Source organism: Hemitrygon akajei, chromosome 20, assembly GCF_048418815.1.
Source record: "Hemitrygon akajei chromosome 20, sHemAka1.3, whole genome shotgun sequence".
Taxonomy (NCBI): domain Eukaryota; kingdom Metazoa; phylum Chordata; class Chondrichthyes; order Myliobatiformes; family Dasyatidae; genus Hemitrygon; species Hemitrygon akajei.
In genome coordinates, this window is record NC_133143.1 from 4,089,726 (window position 1) to 4,109,381 (window position 19,656).

A 19,656-nucleotide genomic window follows, 5' to 3' on the forward strand; every position below is an offset into this window, starting at 1 on the left:
AGTAGAATGGGGTTGAGAAGGAAATGGATCAAAATAGCAGAGAAGACCCGATGGGCCCAATGGCCTACTTCTGCTCCAGAGTCTTATGGCCTATAAACTATTAAAGATTGAAACTGAGGGGTCTGAGGAACTGGGGCAGATCAGGTGTGAAGGGAAGGGATGTGGACAGTGGCTGTGGAGAAACTACAAGATATTTAATGTTAACACACGAACCTCACCCACGCGCGGCCGCCTCGCCTGGCCCCGCCCCTGAAGCCTCACAGGAAGTGACGACAAGACTTCCGTTCCGGATCGACGGGGGGCGGATGGCGGGAGCCCGAGGACGTGGAGCTGCGATGGCGGCCGGAGCCGGAGGCTTGGGAGCCCTAGCCGGGGCGGCGGCAAAGTTAGCGCTGGGGGGAGAGAGGGTGAGGCGGCGCCGGTGGTGCTAGGGCGGAGATGGGACCACTTCAGTAAAAAGAGGGATTTGGAGTGATATTAATAGAACATTAGAGGGGTTGAGGTCGGTGAATGGGAAGGAGCGGGTCCAGTTTTGAGTGTGGGAGGAGTTAAAGGGAAACTGATTCATGGACGAGGAAGAGGAGATTAAGGGGAGGTGGAAATGGTCATGATGGGCTGAAGGACGGGTTAAACCCTTATTAAGGGGCACATAATCCCCAAAGGGAAAGTCAATTTCTTTGGTAAATCCCAATAGGATAACCCTCCCAACCCAGATTTAAGTCATTTACTGACAGAGGAATAAACAATTCTGGTCTTCACAAATGTTCCCAGAAATACTGAAGAGCCTCGTGAGAATGAGGAGCTGAAGGAAGCTATTAAAAGTATAACAGTGGAAATATTATGAAACTGAAAGCTGATAAATCTGACGAATCCAATGATTTACATCCCAGTGTTTGGAAGGAGGTGTCTGTAGAGATAGTAAATGATTGACTTAACATTTTCCAGGGTTTTGTTGATACTGGAAGTTTTCCTATGTTTAGCAAGCTTGGCCTTGTTATTTAAGAGAGGAAGGAGATAAAAATGGGTCTGCTGCTGTTTATTATCAGTGTTAGAGAAAGTGCTGGAATCTCCAATGAAAGGAATAACAACAGATCTCACAGAAAGGATTGTCATGGATTAATCGTGTTTGACTAATCCACTGGAGATTTTCCGGAACGTGATGAGCAGTAACAGTGGAAATGGTACATTTAGATGTTATGAAAGTTTTTGATAACCTCAGCTTGGTTGCATGTGGAATTGGGGTTTATATGAATGTCTAGTTTGAGTATTTGTTTATGATAAAAGACACAAGCTGAGTTTGAATGGTTCTTCAGGTTGGTGGCTTGACTATTTGGATACTACAATGTCACAGTTTGCTGTTAAAATTAATCTGGAAGTAAATAGAGAGAGGGATATAAAGATATTTAAGGAGGATTTACAAGATGAGTGTGTGGGATGATGGAAATCATCCCTGGTAGATGGAAATAAAGTGTGAGATCATCAACTCTAGCACTCAAAACAAGAAAATAGTTTTTTAAAGATACAATTTCGGAAATGTTCAAATTGTTCAAAGGGAATGGGGGGGGGGGAATCCCTTGCACATAAGTCACTAGATACCCACAGGTATGTACTTACTGCAAGCAAGCAGGAAAACAATGTGTATGATGGCCTTATTGAAGAAGTTTTTCTTTGGTAAGGAAGGGGCTAGTAGACTAAGACATAGGAGCAGAATTAGGCTATCTTGTCTATCAAGTCTGCTCCACCATTTCATCATAGCTTATACATTTCCCTCTCAACTCCATTCTCCTGCTTACTCCTCATAATTTGCCTAATCAGGAACCTATCAACCACCGCCTTAAATACACCCAACGACCCGGCCTCCACAGCTGCCTGTAGTAACAAGTTCCACAAATTCACCCTCTGGCTGAAGAAATTCCTCCACATCTCTCTTCTAAATAGATGTCCCTCTATTTTGAGGGTTGTGCCCTCTGGTCCTAGACTCCCCCACCAAAGGAAACACCTCCCCACATCCACTCTATCAAGGCCTTTTAACATTCAATAGGTTTCAATGAGATTTTTTTTCTTAACCCAGCAAGTTTTCTCCAGTATTTTGAGTACAGGAACAAAGTTGTTTTTTGCAATTGTGTGAAGCCTTGCTGAAACTGCACCTGGGATACTCTATACAGAATATTGTTATGTAAGAAATTGTTTACTTGCCACAGTGTGACAGCAGTAAATGTGCTTCCATTCGTTTCTGGGAGGGCAGGTTTGTGCTATCAGGAGCGATTGAGTAAATGGGACTGAAGATAACAATCCCAATCCACTCAATATACCACAAACCCACCAGAGTTCAGAAGAGAGGAAAACTGGATACACATCAAGTTTTTACAAGCTAGATTTTGTGGGAATGTTGTCCGTGGCTGACAATCATTTAGAACTGAGATGATGACAAACTTCTTCAGTGAGTGAGTGAGTGGTAAATCTTTTGAATTTCTCAAGGATTATGAAGGCTCAGTTATTGAGTTTATTTAAAACAGAGCTCGATAGGTTTCTAGATATTAAGAGAATAGAGGAATAGAGAGATCAAGGATGATCTTTGATTCTGGTGATTGCCAGAAGGGCTGAAAGGCCTGTTCCTACTCTTACTGTGTAAATCCTATACTGATATTCATAACTTGTTCGATTGTCCAGGTGTCACTCAACCTTTATAAGTTTCTGCAAAAGGTATTTGTCCTTTCACTTGAGCTGTAAGGTGGTCCCATCCTGCCAGGTACATTTTAACATCACCTTATTGGGTGGTTATTACACTTGCAATGTACTAACTGATGAGTCCTGGTTTATTTTTGTTACAGCTTTGAGTTTTCATTGTTTTGCAGCTGCACCTACTACTTCGGGCAGGCTGCGGAGGGCTAGTATTATTCTGCAATGCTTTGATGTGGATGTTTTTTGCAAAAGCCCTGCGATATCTGACTTCAGCACAAGCTTCCCTGACCAGTGTCGCTTCCAACTTCCTCTCATCGGTAAGTATGAAGGTTGTTTCATGACCTAAAATGGAAATTGCTGGAACAGTGTAGCAGGTGAAACAGCATCTGTGGAAAGAGAGTAGTCAGTATTTCAGATGCAGGTCGCTCTATCAGATCTGAGAGAGGAAAAACACACACTAGGCCTGGTAGCAGTGAAGGTGATGAGTGGAACAAAGGGAATATCTGATTGGCTGAACTCATCTGTCAGGTGGGATCAGAGTTAAGCTACTGTGACAATGGAATTTGAGGCTATAGTGGTTTGGTATACTGGGATCTGCATATTTATTTAGAGATACAGCATGATTGCATGTCCTTCTGGCCCAACAAGCTCATTTACACCTGTGTGAGCAATTAACCTTCTAACCCATAGGTCTTTGGAGTCTGGGAGGAAACTCACACCATCACGGGGAGAACGAACAGATTTGTTATAGGCAGTGGCGGAAATTGCACTGTAAAGCGATGTGCTAACCATTGACACTGTTGTGCCCACACCCAACAGAGTACGAGTTGTACAGCACAGAAGCAGGCCCTCTGGCCCATATCCAGTTCATTTCCATATACTGACCACTCTCAGAATGACAACGTCGTTGCTCAGCTTCCTATTGAATCTTTCCCCTCTGCCCTCTGGTTCTTGATTATCCAGTCCTGTGAAAATGTCTGAATATTGACCCTGTCCACGCCCCTCATAATCTTATACACCTCTAGCTCAAACTCTATCAATCACTCAGTTCCTCAAGTCTTGGGAAGTTCCTCATAAATCTCTGCTCTTTTCAGCTGAATGGCATCTTTACTGTAGCACAGTGACCTAAACTGAACATAAGGCCTCACCAATATTTTGTACAATGGCAACAGAACATCTATGCTTGGTGTCCTAACTGAGGAAGGCTGGCATGCCAAAAGCCTTCTTTGCTACCTAATCTAGCTTGAAACACCACGGTCAAAGAACCATATATGGGAGATGATACACAGAAAGAAGAAGAATAGTACAGCACAGGAACAGGCCTTTTGGTCCACTGTCTGTGATGCCTGTCAATGCTAATCCCACCCTTTGTGTGGAAAAAGTCAGCCTTCAGATCTCCTTTAAAGTTCTCTCCTCTCACCTTAAACGTGCCTTCTCGATTTCAACTGCATTGCCTTTGGATTCTTACTGTTTCAAACTCCTGTTATTTCATAAACCTCAAATAGGTTTATAAAAGCCTTTTGTGTTCCAGAGAAAATAAACTCAGTTCATCCAGACTCTGCTTAGAATTACAGCCTCCATTCTCAGCAATACTGTGGTGAATCTTTCTGTGCTCTGTCTATTACTACCATATAATTCCTGTAGTGTGCTGACATAAAATACTGCAAATGTGGCTCAGCCAATATTTTGTTTAGCTGCAACACAACCTCCCAATTCTTCATACTCAGTGCATTAGCTAATGAATACAACATACCAACTGCCATTTTTGGTAGCCTATTCACCTCAGTCACTAAATTCAGGGAGCTATGGACTTGTACCCCAAGATCTCTACATCAATGTTTCTATGGCCGCAACCATTTACTCAATATATTCTATTGATATTTGATATCCCAAAATACATTACCTTACACTTGTCTGGAATAAATTCTGTCTGCTTCCACCCTGCCAAACTTTTCAGCTGATACAAATTTCCTGTATCCTTGGACAATCTTCTTTACTGCCTATGACTCCACCAGTTTTCATGTTATCAGCAAACTTATCGGTCGTACTCTTACATCTCATCCAAGGAAACAAGCAATGATCTCTGTGGTCCACCAGTCAGATACACACTCATCCACCACCCTCCCCCTCCCTTTACTTCCTGTTATTCATCCAATTTTGTACCTACACTGCATGGGTTCTTTGTCCTTAAACTTGTAGACTAGGTGAGAGACCTAAAGTCCATGTAAGCTACTTCTACTTTGATGTAATCAGTTTTCTTAGTTGCTTTCACAAAAAGCTTAATCAGACTTGTGAGACATAATCTTCCCCACTAATAACCGTGCTGACTCCTGATCAATGCCAGCCTTTCCAAGTAAACACAAATCCTGTCCTTCCAAACCTTTCTCTGATAATTTCCATACCACTTACTGACTTTTTTTCCAGACTTTACCCTATTTCCCTTTTGAACAAGGTAACGGTATTGGCTATCCTCTAATCTCTGGTGCTTCAATTATGGTGAAAGAAGATGCAACAATATCTGTCAGAGGCTCAGCAATCAGTTCCCTTGCTTCCCTTAGCATCCTATCAAACCTTGGGCTCTGATATTTCTAGCCTTGTTCCTGATACAGACGTTCTATAGTATATCCCTCCCTTAACTTCTCCAGCCTCCCTGATTAATACATTCAAGATAAAATGAAGACAGGTAGAAATGGATCTCATTTAGAAACAAAAAGGAGTGTGTTATCTGAAATACAGAACTGAATGTAAAGTCTGGAAGTCAACATGAGATGATGTTCCACAACCTTACCTTGGGTGTCGTAACAGTGCCAGAGGCTACAGACAGAGGTCAGATTGGGAGTAGTGTGGGGAATCAGTGGTAGCAATTTAAAGCTCAAGGTCACTCTATTGTAGGAGATTGTGAACACTGAATGTGGTGCACTGGATTGGAAGAAGTGCATGTGTTTTGCTGCTTTACTGGGACAACTGAGTCCCACCTGACATGATTTCATCAGGGAGTTTCCCACTCACACTTTGGTGCTACACAGACTAATGTACTTCTCCCTTGTTCAGGTTTGATAAAGTACCCCCACACCAAACCATGCTAATGCCTTACCAAGTGAGGATAAATGTTATCCCTCTGAATCTTAACTGCAACTTCCCTATAACTGGTGTTAGGCTCATAGAAAGTAGTTCCGGAGGTTCACCATGATCTAGTGCCAACCTACTCTAAGATCAATCCAACCTTTCCCTCATAGATAACCTTCCATTTTTCTATCATCTGTGTGCCTGTCTAAGAGTTTCTTGAAACCCCTTACTATATCTCCTCTACTACCATCCTTGTTAGGGTGTTCTCCGTAGCAACCACTCTCTGTGGTTAAAAAAAATTACTTCTGTACTTTCCTCCAATTACTTAAAAATCATGCAGCCTTGTATAGACATTTTTGCCCTGGAAAAAAGTCTAGCCATCTACTCGATCTATGCCTCTTATCATCTTGTACGCCTCTCATCCTCTGCATCAAAGAAAAGCCCGAGCTCCCCAACCTATCTACATTATGTTCTCTAATCCAGGCAGCATCCTGGTAAATCTCTAATGCACTCTCAAAAGTTTCCACATCCTTCTTACAATGAGGCGACCAGAATGGAACACAATATTCCAAGTGTGGTCTAACCAAGGTTTTATAGAGCTCCAAATTGATCTTCCAAAGTGGATCACTTCATATTTTTCTGGGTTGAACTCCATTTGCCACTTCTCAGCCAAATTCTGCAACTTGTTAGTGAACCCTTTCAGTCATCTGTAAACTTAATAACCCATACTTCCTTATCCAAGTCATTTATAAAAATCACAGGGAGTGGGGTCCCAGAACACCTCTGGTTGCTGACCTCCAGGCAAAATACACTCCATCGACAGCAACCCTCTGCCTTCTATGGGTAAGCCAGTTCTGTATCCACACAGCCAGGTTCCTTTGGACCTCATACCTCTTGACTTCCTATTCAGGAAGCGTGCGATGGGGAGCCTTATCAAGTGCTTTACTAAAATACATGTACACCACATTCAGTGCTCTGTTTTTATCAGTGTGCTTAGTCACATCCTCAGCATCCATTCAGGATTGTGAGGCGTGATCTACCTTCACAAAGCAATGCTGTCTAAACCGAATCAGGCTACGATTCTCCGAAGGCTCATAAATCCTGTCTTGAAGAGTCTTCTTCAATATTTTTTCTCCACTGAAGAAAAACTCACTGGTCTAATTCCCAGGTTATCCCCAATCCCTTTCTTGAACATTTTCATCCTGTGGCCAGTTTGGACACAAATATCATCGCCAAAAGCGCAGTTATTTTCTTCCCCCATTTCCCAAAGAACATTACAGCACAGAAACAAGCCCTTCGGCTCTTCTTGGCTGTGCCGAACCATTTTTCTGCCTAGTCCCACTGACCTGCACCTGCACCATATCCCCCCATACCCCTCTCATCCATGTACCTGTCCAAGTTTTTCTTAAATGTTAAAAGTGAGCCCGCATTTACCACTTCATCTGGCAGCTCATTCCACAGTCCCACCACTCTCTGTGTGAAGAAGCTCCCCCTAATGTTCCCTTTAAACTTTTCCCCCTTCACCCTTAACCCATGTCCTCTGGTTTTTTTCTCCCCTATCCTCAGTGGATAAAGCCTGCTTGCATTCACACTATCTATACCCATCATAATTTTATACACCTCTATCAAATCACCCCTCATTCTCCTACGCTCCAGGGAATAAAGTCCTAACCTATTCAACCTTTTTCTGTAACTCAGTTTCTCAAATCCTGGCAAAATCCTTGTAAACATTCTCTGCACTCTTTCAACCTTATTAATATCCTTGCTGTAATTCGGTGACCAAAACTGTACACAATGCTCCAAATTCGGCCTCACCAATGCCTTATACAACCTCACCATAACATTACAAATCTTGTACTCAGTGCTTTGATTTATACAGGCTAATGTACCAAATGCTCTCCTTACAACCCTATCTACCTGTGACACCGCTTTTAAGGAATTATGTATCTGTATTCCCAGATCCCTCTGTTCTACTGCACTCCTCAGTGCCCTACCATTTACCTTGTATGTTCTACCTTGGTTTTTCCTTCCAAAGTGCAATACCTCACACTTGTCTGCATTGAACTCCATCTGCCATTTTTCAGCCCATTTTTCCAGCTGGTCCAAGTCCCTCTGCAAGCTTTAAAAGCCTTCCTCACTGTCCACTACACCTCCAATCTTTGTGTCATCAGCAAATTTGTTGATCCAATTTACCACATTATCATCCAGATCATTGATATAGATGACAAATAACAATGGACCCAGCACTGATCCCTGTGGCACACCACTAGTCACAGGCCTCCACTCAGAGAAGCAATCCTCCACTACCATTCTCTGGCTTCTCCCATTGAGCCAATGTCTAATCCAATTTACTACCTCACCATGTATACCTAGCGACTGAATCTTCCTAACTAACCTCCCATGCGGGACCTTGTCAAAGGCCTTACTGAAATCCATGTAGACAACATCCACTGCCTTCCCTTCATCCACTTTCCTGGTAACTTCCTCAAAAAACTCTTAATAGATTGGTTAAACATGTCCTACCATGCACAAAGCCATGTTGACTCTTCCTAATAAGTCCCTGTCTATCCAAATACTTGTAGGTCCTATCTCTTAGTACTCCTTCCAATAATTTACTTACTACTGACGTCAAACTTACCGGCCTATAATTTCCCGCATTACTTCTAGAGCCTTTTTTAAACAACGGAACAACATGAGCTATCCTCCAATCCTCCGGCACCTCACCTGTAGATACCGACATTTTAAATACATCTGCTAGGCCCCCTGCAATTTCAACACTAGTCTCCTTCAAGGTCCGAGGGAATACCCTGTCAGGTCCTGGGGATTTATCTACTCTGATTTGCCTCAAGACAGCAAGCACCTCCTCCTCTTCAATTTGTATAGGTTCCATGACCTCACTACCTGTTTGCTTTATTTCCATAGACCCCATACCAGTTTCCTGAATAAATACAGACTCAAAAAACCATTTAAGATCTCCCTCCATTTCTTTTGGTTCCATACATAGCTGACCACTCTGATTTTTAAGAGGACCAATTTTATCCCTTACTATCCTTTTGCTATTAATATACCTGTAGAAGCTCTTAGGATTATCCTACACCTTGACTGCCAAAACAACCTCATGTCTTAGCCCTCCTGATTTCTTAAGTTTTTTTTGCACTTTTTATACTCCTCAAGCACCTTATTTGCTCCGTTTCCTATACATGTTATACATCTCTCTCTTCTTTATCAGAGCTCCAGTATCCCTCGAGAACCAAGGTTCCTTATTCTTATTCACTTTGCCTTTAATCCTGACAGGAACATACAAACTCTGCACTCTCAAAATTTCTCCTTTGAAGGCCTCCCACTTACCAATCACATCCTTGCCAGAAAACAACCTGTCACAATCCACGCTTTTTAGATCCTTTCTCATTTCTTCAAATTCCCATAGTAACCTGGTATCCCATCTGGCCTTGGGACTTGTTTATCCTTGTGCTTTTCAAAAGTTCCAGCACATCCTCTTTCTCATTCTTGACATGTTCTAGCATATCAGCTTGTTCTACATTGAGGTCAAGGTCCCTCTCACTAGTGAATATTGAAGCAAAGCAAAGATCTCCCCTACCATTTTCCTCTTCTACCCCTGATTGGTCCTACACTCACTCTAGTCATCCTTCTGTTCTTCACATATGTGTCGAATGCTCTTGGATTTTCCTTAATCCTACTTGCTAAGCCCTTCGCATGCCCCCTTCTAGCTCTCCTAAATCCATTCTTCAGCTCCTTCCCAGCTACCTGTAACTCTAGAGCACTGTCTGTTTCTTGCTTCCTAAATTGGGCAAGTTTGGACAAAGCTGGATTTTTTTTCTCTGGAGTGTTGGAGGTTGAGGCCCAATAGAAGGTTATAAATTATGAGGGGTATAGGTACACAGAATCTTTTTTTTCCAGCATGAAAAGTCAAATATTAGAGGATCCAGGTTAAGTTGACAGGGGGGTGAGTTTAAAGACGTGCAAGGCAGGTATATTTTACACACAGTGCCTGGAATATGCTGCCGGGGAAGTGTGGACACAGATATGATAGCACCATTTAAGCGTTATTTAACACTTGCTGATGTAGGGACTGGAGGAATGTAGAGCATGTGCAGGCAGATAGGATTAGTAAGATTGACATCAGGGTTCTGAAGGCACTGAATGTTTGGTTAAACATTTTTTTATATTTGATATCAAAACAAAGTCTTTATTCCAGGCTTTTCTTGGAAAGTTGCTGTTTGGAGAAGTTCACGAGCTGTTATGGTGGATTGGCATCACAATGACCCTCTGTGGATTGCTCCTGCTCCACACAGTTAAAGACATGGACCGGAGTAACACTTACAAGAAAGAGGAATGAGATGGAGGCCATGAGAGCAGGGAAGTACTTGGACTGTTGGGAGCACTGTGTGCAGTGGTGATCCTGTAACATCTTTTGTTGAAACAATACAGATTTTCCTCAGTATTGTTACGGGAAGGTTTTCACGATGTGAAGGAGTAAATAAGATGCTGGTAGGTTCATCCTGCTTTTTATCCTGAGCATCCATTGAATTCTTGGCTTAGGAAGCTCTGGACCATCTCTCCCCACACAGCCTCCACTCCAGTTTCCCTCCCTTTTCTGTAGTGGTACAGTGATTTCCATGTCCCACTCTGTGACACATACTGCTCACTCCTAATTAAATCTTTACCCAGGAATACTTTATAGCTTCTAACATCAGAGTCAAGGTAACCTAGACTCCGGTAAGATGGTGATTGTTTAACGCTTAAAGCTTTCACTCCATTACATTTCTTACCTTAGCATGCTTTATCTCCCTTTTTTATCCCAGTTTGTTAATTTTTTTTGCCGCCTTATCTGCCTGCGAATACACTTATCTTTAAATGGCTACAAACCTTCCTGAATCTGGGGAAAAAGAAGTCTCTACGTCTGCGACTGCCAAGATTCTCTCTATCTTGGAACAGCATTGACAAGACATTGTATCTGATTTTAAGTCTGCATTTAAGTCTTCTTTCAGTTCATTGGAGTCAAAATTGGATCAGATTAATGCTAGAGTGGATGATCATGCCGAACATCTATCTCATATCGATTTAACTTCCGAAGATTTAAAACGCCGCATTCAGCAGCTGGAAGCTGTCTGTTCCAATTTGACTGAGCAAAACACCAAGCTTACTCTCAAGATGACCAATCTTGAAAATCAGAAAAGGTGTTATAATCTACGAATTCTCGGCTTGCCAGAGGCTATCGAAAGGGGATCTCCCGTTGAATTTTTCTCTTCCTTTGTGAGACTTTCGGGAAGGAATTTCTTTCAACCCCACTTGAGTTAGACGAAGCACACCGGACATTCATAGTCAGGTCTGACCTGGGTTCTGGGCCACGTCCAGTAATTCTCTGTTTTCATCGATAATCAGGTGAAAAACCTGATCAGGGAGGCATGCCGGAGGGGAAAACTGGATTATCGGGGTCACGGCATTTGTATCATTGAAGACTATGCCCCTCAGGTTTTGAAGATGCGCACTGAGTTCAAAGATGTTATGAAAGAGTTGTTTAATCGTGGACTCAAACCTTCTCTCTCTAACCCCGCCCGTCTTCGAATAACTCTTACTACTGGGGACTACGAATGGTTTAAGTCGGTCAAGGAGGCTCAGAAGTTTACTGAAGGTCTCCCAGCCATTTCGACTACCTCAGACTTGGTGTGACTTTCTAAAATGGTTGATAAGTACTTTTTTTTTTAAAAGCTTTCTTGTGGACTCAGATTTTTTTTTTGTGTAATCCAGTCCACCTCCGAATAACTCTCAATACTGGGGACCACAAATGGTTTTAGTTGGTTAGGGAGGCTCAGAAATTTATTGAAGGTCTCCCAGCTAGTTTACTATATCAGATTTGGTTTGGTTTTTTTTAAACGGCTGATAAGTATTTTTTTACATTAAAATTTTTCTTCTCTTTTTTTTCCCCTCTGGTTTCTTTTTAAATTACTGTTTTTTTTTCTTTCATAGTTTCTCGCGGGTAGACAGTTTTCGATTATTACTCTGAATTAAGTTTTATGTTTTTTTGATGAAATTGTTTCTCTTCTATAATTTTGATTTGTAGTGCATACGTTCTCTAGTTTCTGTTATACTAGTTAACGGAGCTTATGTCAATGTTATGAAACTGGAAGTTGGATTTTGGGGTGCCTTTTTTTGTAGAGCTTGCTGCTTTTTGGGTAGTTATCTAGTTTTGGGATTGGAGGGTGGGGTGGGTTCTCTAGTGCCAACACGATTTAGTGCTTTTTTTGTTGTTTGTTATTCAGGACATTTTTTGCCTTGATTTTATTGACTTATACCTTTGCTGCAGAACTGTTATTTGAATGTTTGATCCTGTTTATGCCTACTACTTTCTATGTTTTAATAATTGATAATGGTTAGTTCGTTGAAATTTGTAAGCTGGAATGTGAAGCGATTGAACCATCCTGTTAAAAGGAGGAAGGTGTTTTCACATCTTAAGCAACTTAAAGCTGCCATTGCTTTTCTGCAAGAAACTCATATTTGAAGTTTTGACAATTCTCGTCTTATGTCAAGATGGGTGGGTCAGCACTTCCATTCTTCTTTCCCAGCCAAAGCTGGGGGGAGGGGGGGTGTTTCTATCCTTATTAATCAAGATGTTCCTTTTGAGCTCCACAGTAAGGTATCTGGTACAAATGATCATTTTATTATTGTTTCTGGGAAGTTGTGTAATGCTAAAGTGGTATTAGCTAATTTGTATGCTCCTAATTTGGATGATGTGAATTTTTTTTTCCTGATTTGAATTCATATTCTCTTATACTGGGCGGTGACTTTAATTGTTGGTTAGATCCAGCTTTGGATCGATTGTCCTCTGTTCCTAGATTACCTACTAAATCTGCTTAACTATTCATTCTTTCCTTTCTAACTATGGTATCTCTGATATGTGGCTTTTTTTTATCCTACTGAGAGATTTTTTTTCACATGTCCACCATACTTTTACTAGAATTGATTTATTCTTAATCGATAATCAGCTGATTTCATTTGTTCACTCTTGTGATTATCAGAGTATATTGATTTCGAATCGTGCTCCAGTTACCTTGTCTTTAAATTTCCCCGGTCTTCCTCAAACGAATGACATTGGCGTTTTAATCCGACTTTATTATTGGATGATGATTTTGCAAAATTTATGAAGGATCAGATAACTTTTTTTAAACACCAATATGTCATCTGAAATTTCATCTCAGATTGTCTGGGATGTTATGAAAGCATATTTGAGGGGTCAAATAATAATTTCATATACTGCGAATCTCAAAAGAAAGACTCATTTAGAACGATTAAATTTGATCAGTCAGATTAAAGTACTAGACCAACTATATGCCCAGACTAAAAATCCTGAACTGTACAAGAAGCGAGTAGAACTTCAAACTAAATTTGAACTTATCTCCACTCAACCAGTTGAACGTCAGCTTCTTGAAAGCAAGAGCTGATTTTATATTCATGGTGATAAATCTGGCAAGTTTCTAGTTAACCAATTGAGAAGCTCTAAAGCCAAACAACATATTACAAAGATTCGAATGGAGAACGGGAATATTACTTCGAATCATTCTGAAATTAATGATTCATTTAAGAATTATTATTCTCGACTTTACACCTCCGAATCTTTAAATGATAATATTTCTGTTGACCTTTTTTTTAATAGTTTGAATATTCCTTCACTCTCCTCTGACTTTAAAGCAAAACTCAATGAGCCATTATCACTAGAAGTATCTTCTGCCATTTCTGCACTGCCGTCGGGCAGATCTCCTGAGCCTGATGGGTTCTCTGCAGAATTTTACAAATCATTTTCCTCAGTACTTTCACCTCAGTTATTTTTAGTTTTATCTGATTTGTTTAAACATGGTGAATTGCCACCATCATTTAAAACACATCAGCCATCAGCTGATTGAGTGCACTTTTCGTGGTTTATCGTGTCACGTCCACAGAATGAATGGATTGTCTCTACCACTCCCTAGCGGGCAACAGTTACTGAATGGGCTTTATGGTCAATTTAGGGTTGGGGTACAGTCCAATTTGATGACAACGAGGGATGTGACGCCTTTGATCTAATGGTCTTTAGAGGACTTGCCAAATTCACTGAACTGGGTGGATTGTCTTTCCCTTTCCCTAGCGGGGAATGGTTACTGCCCGATGGAGTGGGTTAGGGTTGGGGTACTGTCCTATGTGGTTTGATTGTTCAATTCAAGGTAAGGTGACAACGAGGGATATGAAGCATTTGACCTAATGGTAATAGAGAACGTGAGCTTTGATCAGACCTTTGACATTCACCATGACTAAAAAACACGGTAATGATAGATAGATACTTTATTCATCCCCATGAGGAAATTCAATATTTTTTCCAATGTCCCATACACTTATTGTAGCAAAACTAATTACATGCAATACTTAACTCAGTATAAATATGATATGCATCTAAAATCACCCTCTCAAAAAGCATTAATAAATAGCTTTTAAAAAGTTCTTAAATAGTTTACTATAATACATTGAATGGTAACTTAAGCTCAGTCCTAACCCCGGCACTTTAACATATCTTACCCCTGGCGGTTGAATTGTAAAACCGAATGGCATTGGGGAGTAATGATCTCTTCATCCTGTCTGAGGAGCATTGCATCGATAGCAACCTGTCACTGAAGCTGCTTCTCTGTCTCTGGATGGTGCTATGCAGAGGATGTTCAGGGTTTTCCATGATTGACCGTAGCCTACTCAGCGCCCTTCGCTCTGCTACCGATGTCATACTCTCCAGTTCTGTGCCCACGACAGAGCCCGCCTTCATTACCAGCTTATTAAGACATGAGGCGTCCCTCTTCTTAATGCTGCCTCCCCAACACGCCACCACAAAGAAGAGGGCGCTCTCCACAACTGACCTATAGAACATCTTTAGCATCTCACTACAAACATTGAATGACGCCAACCTTCTAAGGAAGTACAGTCGACTCTGTGCCTTCCTGCACAAGGCATCTGTGTTGGCAGTCCAGTCTAGCTTCTCGTCTAACTGTACTCCCAGATACTTGTAGGTCTTAACCTGCTCCACACATTCTCCATTAATGATCACTGGCTCCATATGAGGCCTAGATCTCCTAAAGTCCACCACCATCTCCTTGGTCTTGGTGATAATGAGACGCAGGTAATTTGAGTTGCACCATATCACAAAGTCCTGTATCAGTTTCCTATACTCTTCCTCCTGTCCATTCCTGACACACCCCACTATGGCCGTGTCATCAGCGAACTTCTGCACATGACCTACAGTCTCCCAACCGCACATACTGAGGTCTATCTGTCAAGTAGTCCACTATCCAAGCCACCATGTGAGAGTCTACTCCCATCTCCGTTAGTTTGTGCCTTAAGATCCTGGGCTGGATGGTGTTAAAGGCACTAGAGAAGTCCAGGAATGTAATCCTCACAGCACCACTGACCCCATCCAGGTGAGAGAGGGATTTGTGCAGCAAATACGTGATAGCATCCTCCACTCCCACCTTCTCCTGATACGCAAACTGAAGAGGATCCCGGGCGTGCCTGGTTTGTGGCTTCAGATTCTGTATTATCAGCCGCTCCATGGTCTTCATCACGTGCGACGTCAAGGCAACAGGTCTGAAGTTATTCAACTCCTTTGGTTGTGGTTTCTTCAGTACCGGGACAATACAGGATGTTTTCCACTGTCTGGGTACTCTTCTCTGCTCCAGGCTCACGTTGAAGATGCGCTGTAGGGGTTCTCCCAGCTCAGTCGCACAGGCCCTCAGTAATCGTGGGGATACTCCATCCGGTCCAGCCGCCTTGCTGGTACAGATCTTCCTCAGTTGACCTTTCACCTGTGCAGCCGTAATCCCGGGCATGGGCAAGGTCTCCTGTGAGTGGCTATTTTCCTGCGAGGGAAGTGAGAGGGAGGACGAGTAGAAAGACAAGCCTGGTGTGGATTTCTGCGGTGAGGATGAGGCTGTCGAACCTATTGAAGAAGTTGTTCAGCTGGTTCGCTTTCTCCACATCTCCACTTATGTTTGCCCCCCGCTTTGCACCGCATCCGGTGATGATCTTCATCCCATCCCACACCTCCTTCATGCTTTTGTTCTGCAGCTTTTGTTCTAGCTTCCTCCTATACTGCTCCTTTGCCCCCCTGATCTGTACTCTGAGTTCCTTCTGAACTCTTTTAAGCTCCAACCGATCACCATCTTTAAAGGCCCTCTTCTTCTGGTTTAGGAGGCCTTTGATGTGGCTAGTGATCCAGGGCTTATTATTGGGATAGCAGCGAACAGTTCTAACAGGAATAATGGCATCCATACAAAAGTTAATATAGTCTGTTGTGCTTTCAGTGACCTTGTGCCATTGTTGTGAATTTTACTCTATGTGCCTATCTTCTCTGATCAAACCCGGATATGCCAGGAAGTTATGGCACCTTCCCCAGGGTATGCAGTCACATTTCGTTTCTTACCTGTCACCCTCTTCGTCTATCCGTCCATGAATGTCTGTAATATGTCATTCGCCAGCCGGATTGTTAGACTGCAAATGTTCTCACAAACATCTTGAACCCATTCGAGCTGACAAACTTCAGCAGCTTCTCATTTTCCTTCATCCAGAGACCTTTCGCTCCAACCACAAATCCAAAATAGTCCACAGATTCTGCACCTGTAAGCTCTTTGATCTGGCGTGTGAGATGTTTATATTTGTCAAACTCAAAAAGTCAAACTCCCTACCTGCCACTGTCCCCGGAGCGGGTCACGCCCGGGTGCTTCCGACCAGAAGCGACAGCCCCTTGGGGCTCGCCTCCCCACCTCGCCGGGTAAGTGAAAAAACGATCAGAGTAGTGGTATTTTACCGGCAGCCCCGGAGGGCCTCCCACTTATTCTACACCTCTCATGTCTCTTCACAGTGCCAGACTAGAGTCAAGCTCAACAGGGTCTTCTTTCCCCGCTGATTCTGCCAAGCCCGTTCCCTTGGCTGTGGTTTTGCTAGATAGTAGGTAGGGACAGTGGGAATCTCGTTCATCCATTCATGCGTGTTCTTAATTAGATGATGAGGCATTTGGCTATTTGGAAACACTTGCTGGTCAGAAACCAACTACGTGCACTTTTCGTGGTTTTACGTGTCACATCCACAGAATGAATGGATCGTCTCTACCCCTATTGGGGAACGGGTCTTGCCAATGGCATGGGCACTTGCCGGTGTAGTGGGCAAATCGTCTCTCACTCTTAGGGCTTTGTCCAACAGATGCCCTAAGGACCTTGATTCAGTCTTTTAACTCCTTTTCAGGAAGGTGACAAAGGGATATGAAGCGTTGGATGTTACTTATAACCGAGAACGTGAGCTATGATCAGACCATTGGCATTCATCGTGACTAAGAACACAGGAATGTACTATTGTCGTGAATTTTAATCTGTGTGCCTAACTTCTCTAGACATACCCGGATGTATCGGATAAGCCAGGAAGCTGTGGCACTAACTTAATGGTAAGCAGTCACCGTCCATCTTATTTGCTCACCTTACTGTTACCGTTCACCAGCTATCCGTCCATGAACGTCTGCAAGACGTCAATCATCAACCGAATCGTTAGGCTGCAGATGCCCCTTGCAAACATCTTGAATCCTCTCCCTCCAATGAACTGCAACAGTTTTTCATTCTCTTTCGTCCAGAGACTCCTCGCTCCAACCACGAAACCAAAGTATTCCACAGACTCTGCGCCAGTCAGGTCTTGGATCTGACGCGTCAGGTGTTTATATTTGCCCGCTTTTTCTCTCCATCCCCACTCTAAGGCATTATGGTTATTTTCATACCGGATGCTCACGTCCACTACGGCCGCCCTTCCTTCCTTCACGAAGATCAGGCCTGGCTTCCATAATGATCCATCCTCTGTCCGAATATGAGGTTCGACATAAGCCTTCCATCCGTTTCTACATACTTTTTCTTTCAATTTGTCCATCACCTTGTTGTGTCTCTTTATCCTACTCCTCTTCACCGCTCCACACCTTCCAGATATGTGTGCCAATGTCTCGTTGGCCACACCACATCTCCTGCAGGTTTTTATTCTCCGGTCTTGCACCGGGTCGGGTACTGACCGCATCTCAGCAGCAAAGCGTCCACGATTTGGTAAGCTTTCCACCCCTCGTGGTTCTTCAGCCACCAGTTAGAGAACTCATTCCCTCTGAAGTATTTGACTCCCGAACCTTGTTGAGCAAGAAGGGCCCATTTGTCGAACTCTACTGCTCGCCAGTCTAGCTCGAACTTGGGGATTGCACCTTCCCTCCTCCATCATCTCTCCTAGGAAGCTATCCAACATACCCGGGCCCTCTCCCAGGTATGCCTCAATGTTCAGATCATCATTTCCTCTAACATCCTTAATCGCTTTAAGGTTTGCCAGACTTTGAATCCTCATCTGGTTGTCCTCATTTGCCATACTGAAGGATGCTTTAATCACTCGGTCTTCTGAGAGCTCCAGCGCCAACCTCTTCCGTATCACGGCCACTGGAATTTGGATCTCCAACTTTGGTAGACACAACCCACCGTCCCTTATTCCTGAATATAATATTCCATCGGTTGTGTCGTTTGGCAGATGGAGTACCTCTTTCGCCGTCGTCCGGATCAGTCGGTCCAGCTCTCTCAGTGAGTTTTGGGATGCTTCTACCAGGGTCAAATGATAGTAAATTCTTGGAATCATATACGTCCTCATGAGTTCCATCTTCTGTAATGGCTTCAGCTTTGCTGCTGTCAGCCCCTGGAACCATGAATCCAGCTTATCTTTCCAACCACCGTCTTGGACTCCGCACCATGGATCGATCTTCGCCCTGAGGTACTTCTCGATCTCACCAGGTGTGATGAACTGGATCTCTCTGCCTTCCAGGTGCCATTCCTCCCTCGCATTGTACAGGAAGGTCTTGTTCTTATATTGCGAATAAAAACCTTTGGTCTTCCTCACATTAACCTCCAGCCCGGTGTTCTGGCAGAATGTATTTAGGATCTGCAAGTTCTCCGCTATCCCCTCGTAGGAGCCACTTAGGAGAGCGATGTCATCTGCAAAGGCCAGTGCCGTGCACCTTACCCCCACTTCGACCTCCACTCCCCTCCCTCTAACTTCCAACATGCTGATTAAAGGGTCCATGGCAATGTTGAAGAGCACGGGCGACATCGGGTCTCCTTGCTTGACCCCTTTCAGCACTGAGATTCTGTCCGTCTTGCCCTCTCCGACTTCCACAACCGTCGTCGTGTAGGTGTATAAGTCTTCGACGAGCCTTCGGAACCTCAGTGGTGCCCCCACTCTTTCCAGTGACTTCTGGATCAGCTTGTGTCCGACCGAGTCGAACGCCTTTGCTAGATCCACGAACACCACTGCCAGATCTTTGTTTTGCCTCTTGGACCCATTCATAATGTTTCGCAGGATTGTGATGTTCTCATTGCAACCTGGTGTCTTTTCCAAGAATCCCTTTTGCCTTTTACTGATCACAACTGCTCTGCTAAGCCTTTTCGCCATAATCTTGGTAAACAGCTGCAGCAGCAGTGGACCAATCGTAATTGGCCTCCAGTTATCCAGGTTCTTAAGCTCATTCACATCCTCCGTCTTTGGAATCAGCACTGTCCGACTCCTTTTTAAACACTCCAGGATGGTTCCAGCCTTCAGCCTTCAGAAAAGCCTTGGGAGGAGCTCCTCACTTTCCTCCATCATTCTCTCCAGGTCTTCTTTCTTTGTCCCATCCGGACCTGCAACTGTGTCTTTCTTAACTTCCGTCAATGTCATCTTTACTTCTTCACTATCGATCACCGTCATTAATTCCATGGAATTGAACTCATCTTCGTGACCTTCCAATCCGTCAAGGTTTGCCTTGTTGTTAGCGACCCCCAGTTTGTCCCTGAAGCGAATAAACACCTCTTCCTTTTTTAACTTACACTGGCCGGGCCC

The 19,656-nt window shown here is 43.3% G+C and overlaps 1 protein-coding gene across 2 annotated transcripts in view; it reads left to right on the plus strand.

The window, feature by feature from the left end:
• Window positions 1–216: 216 nt before the first annotated feature.
• The window catches only part of tmem42a (transmembrane protein 42a), an 82,860-nt gene continuing 63,420 nt past the window's right edge, over window positions 217–19,656 (plus strand). The window contains exons 1-3 of one of the 2 annotated variants that reach the window (XR_012102249.1): window positions 217–407; window positions 2,856–2,999; window positions 9,965–10,257. Coding sequence is in view for 1 of the 2 variants with exons in the window: in XM_073072984.1 (XP_072929085.1) it covers window positions 306–407; window positions 2,856–2,999; window positions 9,965–10,105 (387 nt within the window). In the remaining variant the exon portion in view is untranslated. Of the gene's footprint in view, window positions 408–2,855; window positions 3,000–9,964; window positions 14,239–19,656 lie in introns of those variants that run through there. The other variant, XM_073072984.1, reaches the window with a different exon arrangement.